The sequence below is a fragment of the Odocoileus virginianus genome, chromosome 16, assembly GCF_023699985.2.
Source record: "Odocoileus virginianus isolate 20LAN1187 ecotype Illinois chromosome 16, Ovbor_1.2, whole genome shotgun sequence".
NCBI classification, from domain to species: domain Eukaryota; kingdom Metazoa; phylum Chordata; class Mammalia; order Artiodactyla; family Cervidae; genus Odocoileus; species Odocoileus virginianus.
The window spans coordinates 6,809,490-6,816,342 of record NC_069689.1 but is presented as its reverse complement, the minus strand read 5'-3'; the positions used below and the strand labels follow the sequence as shown (position 1 = coordinate 6,816,342).

The window sequence follows — 6,853 nt, the reverse complement described above, 5'->3', positions numbered from 1 at the left end:
GTTTGGGGAGGGAACAGAAGTTAATGCATACTTTCAATTCAGCATGTTTAACCAGAGGTCCATATTAGATTAAAAGAGATCAGGGAGGTGGGGAATTGGAAAGGAGGAAGTCAGAAGGAAAACACTGCATTTAAAGGATACTTAAATTTTTTATAATAATGAATGCTGAAGAGACGCCACTAATGTAAACATGTGTGTCTGTGTGTGCACACGCTCATTATCTCAGATTCTTGAGATTTCAGGTGCTATTTATTTTCTTTTTCAAAGATTTTTGGAGGGGGAAAAATTTACATAGGCAAAGAAATTTGTTTGGTACAGAAAGCCAATGGCTGCTTCCATGAATATTCAAAATCCGCTTCTTGGCCATCTACCTTCAAGACACATTTGTCCACATGAATGCAAAGGTCTGAGTAAGATTCTCGGAGCAGTTCTCTCAGGGTTACTTGAAATGCTGCCTTCTGGGTTTGAAGTCTTAAAACTTCCTGCTGAATAAAACATAAGTCCCAACTTTTAGGTTTTAAATATTTTTAAAGTCAGCAGTGTGTTCTTTGGCTTGTCAGGACTCAGAAATTCTTCGCTGGCTTGGGGCCAATGAGGGAAAATGTCTCCTCATGGCAGCGCTCAAAGGATGGTCAAGGCTGCAAGTTTGGCAAGACAGCTCTTCCCAGGTGGGAGCAGGCTGGGAATGGCCAGGAAACCTGCTGTTAACCCAGAGCCTGGGAGAGCCCGTGTCCTTACATGTGCCGGAAGACACCTGTGCTTTTTGAGATCTCCAGACCCCAATGAGTGGAAAGAATTAACTTCCCTCTAAGCCCAAATGTTATTACTCCTGCCCCATTCACCAGGCTTAAGCATCCTGCATTGGGGTGCGTCCTAAATCAGGATTAAAGGCAAGAGTGCAGGGCCAGGCAAAGCTGAGACCCTAAACGGAAGCCTGGATGATCACCTGTATTGAAGAGTGCAGCCCAGGACGGCGGGGTGACTTTTGTCCTCCCGTGGCCCATCTGGCCACCCTCCTGCCCATGTGTCACAAGAAAGACAGGTGGCCCTGCCCTCTGCCAAAGCCTGCCTGCTTCTCGACAGAAGACCTGGCAGCTGTGGGCTTTGGGAATGTTTATTTCCCACAGCAGGAAAAGCCCCAGCAGTTCCCAGTCCCTTGTAAATGGCAGAATGCTCCACCATGTAGGGCCTGAGTTCTGGCTGCTGTGATGCAGTTTTTAGGGTGACAAGTGGGGACTACAATCACCCACCTTCACTCTGCTGTTTTCAATATCTATTTGTTGAGCATCTGAAATCTGCAAAGGCCTGAGCACATTTGCTGGTTATGAGTAGAAAGCAGAGGGGAAGAACAAAGTGAATTTAAAAGTGTCTCCAAAGCCAATGACAGTATAGTGTGGACAGGGCTGACATTTAAGAACAAGACAGAGAAGGACCAGCCAAGGGGTCTGGGGGGACCCCTGGGAGCAGCAGAGGTGAAGACGCAGACAGAACTCTGCATTGGGGTCCTTGACCTCTGTTGAGCCCATGCGGTTACTGTGACATATCTTTCTGTTGGGAAGGGGATGCTGCCCAAGGGGCTGTTGGTGCAGAACCAATGGATGAGGCCCCTGGATGGCCTCAGTTATAGGCCAGGAGAGGGGGGCGGGGCGGGGCGGGGGAGGGAGTGGCCCAACGTGTCAAAAGATCATCCAGGAACTAGAATAATCTGCTACTGCCGAGTTTAGGGTTATGGGAAAAGGCTGAGCAACCTGGAGAGACATCCAGAGTTCAAGGTCTGTATGAATTCCTTAACTGACAAATTCCAAGATGATCGTTGGACTTATTTCTGGGAGGTGGAGTCGCTGGTAGAACTTTCTCTTTTGTATCCTGATATGCTTCTACATGGGTTTCCCTGGTGGCTCAGCGGTAAAGAATCTGCTTGCAGTGCAGGAGACTAGGGTTCGATCCCTAGGTTGGGAAGATATCCCGGAAGAGGGCATGGCATCCCACTTCAGTTTTCTTGCCTGAAGAATCCCTTGGACAGAGGAGCCTGGTGGGCTACAATCCATGGGGTCGCAAAGAGTTGGACACAACTGAAGCGATTTAGCACACATGCATGCATGCTTCTAAATGTGTGCGGTTTTTTTTTAAGTAAAAACAGCTCATAAACATGATAAATGATCAAGCATCAAGGAAGGATTTAAATCGGAAAGGACCCCTCCCGTGAGACACCCACTATGTCCCTCTGTGCGTGAATCCTTCAGGGAATGTTTGCCGCTTATGCAAGCTTCTTGTTTGTAGAGCTGCCTGGACGGGATTATGAGCTCCCAGGTGAAGCCAGGTTTCTTCTCTTATCCAGATTGTTCTGACATCTTCACCCTGTCAATCAACATAATTGTGCAATTCTCTTTAATTACATATGCAATGATATTTTTGCAATTTTCACACTTTGGTGGCCATTTTCACTGTGCTCTTTGAAAGAATGTTTAAACTACCACACTCTTGCACTCATCTCCCACACTAGCAAAGTAATGCTCAAAATTCTCCAAGCTAGGCTTCAACACCTGGCTACATGAACCACGAACTTCCAGGTGTTCAAGCTGGATTTAGAAAAGCCAGAAGAACCTGAGATCAAATTGTCAACATCCGTTGGATCATCGAAAAAGCAAACGAGTTCCAGAAAAATATCTACTTCTGCTTTATTGACTATGCCAAAAGCCTTTGACTGTGTGGATCACAACAAACTGTAGAAAATTCTTAAATAGATAGAATTACCAGACCACCTGACCTGCCTCGTGAGAAATCTGTATGCAGGTCAAGAAGCAACAGTTAGAACTGGACATGGAACAATAGACTATTTCCAAATCGGGAAAGGAGTATGTCAAGGCTGTATATTGTCACCCTGCTTATTTAACTTAGATGAAGAGTACATCATGTGAAATGATGGGCTGGATGAAGCACAAGCTGGAATCAAGATTGCCAGGAGAAATATCAATAACCTCAGATATGCAGATGACACCACCCTTATGGCAGAAAGTGAACAACTAAAGAGTCTTTTGATGAAAGTGAAAGAGGAGAGTGAAGAAGTTGGCTTAAAACTCAACATTCAGAAAACTAGGATCATGGCATCTGGTCCCATCACTTCATGGCAAATAGATGGGGAAACAATGGAAACAGTGACAGACTTTATCTTGGGGGGCTCCAAAATCACTGCAGACTGTGACTGCAGCCATGAAATCAAAAGATGCTTGCTCCTTGGAAGAAAAACTATGACCAAACTAGACAGCATATTAAAAAGCAGAGATATTACTTTGCCAACAAAGGTTTGTCTAGTCAAAGCTACGGTTTTTCCAGTAGTTATGTATGGATGTGAGAGTTGGACTGTAAAAAAAGCTGAGCACTGAAGAATTGATGTTTTAGACTGTGGTGTTGGAGAAGACTCTTGAGAGTCCCTTGGACTACAAGGAGATCCAACCAGTTAATCCTAAAGGAAATCAGTCCTGAATATTCATTGGAAGGACTGCTGCTGAAGCTGAAGCTCCAATACTTCGCCCATCTGATAGAAAGAACTGACTCAATGGAAAAGACCCTGATGTTGGGAAAGATTAAAGGTGGAAGGAGAAGGGGACGACAGAGGATGAGTTGGTTGGATGGCATCACTGACTTGATGGACAGGAGTATGAGTAAGCTCCAGGAGTTGGTGATGGACAGGGAGGCCTGGTGTGCTGCAGTGCATGGGGTTGCAAAGAGTTGGACACGACTGAGCAATTAAACTGAACTGAACTTCGAAAGAGTTCACCAGTTCACAGGGACCAACATATTCTTGTTTAAAGAGATAAGTTGTTGCTGCTGTGTTGTTTTTTTTCTTTTTTTTTTTTTCTTCTTTTTTCTGCTGTGTTGTTTTAGTCACTAAGTCATGTCTAACTCTTTGGGACCCCATGGACTGTAACCCACCAGGCGCCTCTGTCCATGGCATTTCCCAGGCAAGAATACTGGAGTGGGTTGCCATTTCCTTCTCCAGAGGATCTTCCTGATGAGGTCTGCCAATTTCTCTCAGGAGCTTGTAGTCTTGCCCCCTCTGGTGTCTGCTTGTAGTACTGCAAGTTCTCTGGAGCAGTGTCGAGCTGCAGCACTTTCTCTGTGGTCCACGGCTTCTGAGCTCTCCTGGTTCCATCACTGCTCTGAGTCAGCAAAGACAGAAACCAGTCTCTTGGGCTGCCCCGTGAAAATTTGAAACATTGGACGTATGTTCTGCCCTCTTCCTCTCAAAGGAAAAGCTGGAAGTTGGACTTTATTCTGATAGCAAGCTGTGTCTGCTTGGGGAGAGGGTTGATGTGGTTTCAATGAAGTGGATTTTTCTTCCTTGTTTCAGTGCAGCTCTTCTTAGCTTTCAGCTTCCTGGGATGTTATGACTTCCTAACTGGCTTATGGAGTTCTCTGAAACACTTTTTTGAACTATTTATTGTTGTTAATCTCTGTATTTGTGTCTTCCTATTACACCATCTTGCTGTCACTTCCTGGGTTGGCACCTGTTTACATAAATAAAGTTTTATTGGAATATAGTCATGTTTCTTTATTTGCACATCATCTAAGACAGCTTCCGTGCTGCAGTGGCAGAGTTGAGTAGTCGTGACAGACACCCTACGGCCATGAAGCCTGATGTACTTACTGATAGGTCTTTTACAGGAGAAGTTAGCTGACCTCTGTGCTATGTAACAGAGATTAATTATCTTTTAGGGCTTCCCTGGTGGCTCAGATGGTAGACAGTCTGCCTGCAGTGTGGGCGACCCGGGTGTGATTTCTGGTTGGGAAGATCCCCTGGAGAAGGAAATGGCAACCCACTCTAGTAGTCTTGCCTGGGGAATTCCATGGATGGAAGAGTCTGACCGGTTTATAGTCCATGGGGTCAAAAAGAATTGGACAAAACTGAGCGACTTCACTTTCTCTTTCTAATCATCTTTTAAACACTTTATAAAAATATATGACAAAAGAACTGCCATGTAAGAAAGTCTAGTCAAAAATGTAGAAAAACAAGTACTATATAATTATGTCAGGAAGTTAATTTTTTTAATGTTATGTTATATTTCTGGATTTATAGTGTTTGGGGCATTTTTCAGCACGTTTAAGTTTCTGATTTGTTGTGATTTACTTTCTCATTCTAAATATTCACTTTTATACCTAACTTGATTTTTGCAACATCTAATTCTTACAGGAGTCTCACAAGTCTATAATCTTCAGACCTCACAGACTCCAGATCCACCCTGTCTAAATGGCTCTTAAGACCTAAGAGTGTGCTGTTACATTTTAGAGAATAATACCTATATTGCATCAGGGAAAATTGTGTATTTCAACTGATCTTGCTTGCAAGGACTTGAGTGTCTTATTACTGCACTAATGACAGCACCTGAGAGATTTAAAGTTGGTGAAATGTGAAAGTAGCTGTTCAAGTGACAATGAATGACAATAAAGCCATGGTGTAGCTGCTCAGACCCAAGCCAAAAGTCCTCAGAACTATTACAACTGCTCCTCATTTCTTGAGAACTCCAGCCCCTCTGCTACTGACAAAATGAGCAACCTTTGGGTTTGTAAAACATTTTTAATAACAGAGATCTGAGTCAGACGGGCGCGGAGACGCTTCTGGAAGTAACATCGCGATGGCTGCCCAAGGAGAACCACAAGTTCAGTTCAAACTTGTTTTGGTTGGTGATGGTGGTACTGGAAAAACTACACTTGTGAAGCGTCATCTGACTGGTGAATTTGAGAAGAAGTATGTAGCTACCTTGGGTGCTGAGGTCCATCCTCTTGTGTTCCATACCAACAGAGGACCTATTAAGTTCAATGTATGGGATACAGCTGGTCAGGAGAAATTTGGTGGACTGAGAGATGGCTATTATATACAAGCTCAGTGTGCCATTATAATGTTTGACGTAACATCAAGAGTTACTTACAAGAATGTGCCTAACTGGCATAGAGATCTGGTACGAGTGTGTGAGAACATCCCAATTGTGTTGTGTGGCAACAAAGTGGATATTAAGGACAGAAAGGTTAAGGCAAAGTCAATTGTCTTCCACCGAAAGAAGAATCTTCAGTACTATGACATTTCTGCCAAAAGTAACTACAACTTTGAAAAGCCCTTCCTCTGGCTTGCTAGAAAATTGATTGGAGACCCTAACTTGGAGTTTGTTGCCATGCCTGCTCTTGCCCCGCCAGAGGTGGTCATGGACCCAGACTTGGCAGCACAGTACGAGCACGATTTAGAGGTTGCTCAGACAACTGCTCTCCCGGATTAAGATGATGACCTGTGAGAAAGTGAAGCTGGGGCCCAGAGTCAGAAGTCTAGTTTTATAGGCAACTGTCCTGTGATGTCAGTGGTGCAGCGTGTTTGCCACTTTATTATATAGCTAAGCAGAACATGTGCTTAATCTTTGGATGCTGAAGGAGATGGATGGGCTTTGGAGTGAATGTGGCAGTTTAAAAAAAAAAAAAAACCTTCATTTTTTGGACCTGCATATTTAGGTGTTTTGGAACACAGTTGTTTCCTCCTTGAGTTTCAAATATAAGACTGCTATAGTCACATGACAAAAAAAAAAAAAAAATAACAGAGATCTATTTTATGCTATAAGAGTGCACACAGTCATAAAAAACTTAACAGCAGTTACACACAAACAATACTCCATTTTATTCTGTTTTCCACTGTGGCTGCACCATATTATTTACCAAAGTTCCCATTTCTCCACATTTAAGTGAAAATGGGGGAACTCTGGATATCATCCATATCAAAGATTGCAGTCAGTTTGGTAGGCTTTCATAACAGAATTGTGGTTATATTAAAAAGGCAGAGGGCTTAGGCTTTAGGAATATATCCTTATGGTAG

The 6,853-nt window shown here is 43.5% G+C and overlaps 1 protein-coding gene across 1 annotated transcript; it reads left to right on the top strand.

Annotated features, from left to right (window-relative positions):
• Nucleotides 1–5,581: 5,581 nt before the first annotated feature.
• LOC110124721 (GTP-binding nuclear protein Ran-like) lies at nucleotides 5,582–6,578 on the top strand. The gene has a single exon (XM_020873349.2). It carries the CDS (start codon nucleotides 5,634–5,636, stop codon nucleotides 6,267–6,269), a length of 636 nt encoding a protein of 211 aa, XP_020729008.2. The 5' UTR covers nucleotides 5,582–5,633; the 3' UTR covers nucleotides 6,270–6,578.
• Nucleotides 6,579–6,853: the final 275 nt, after the last annotated feature.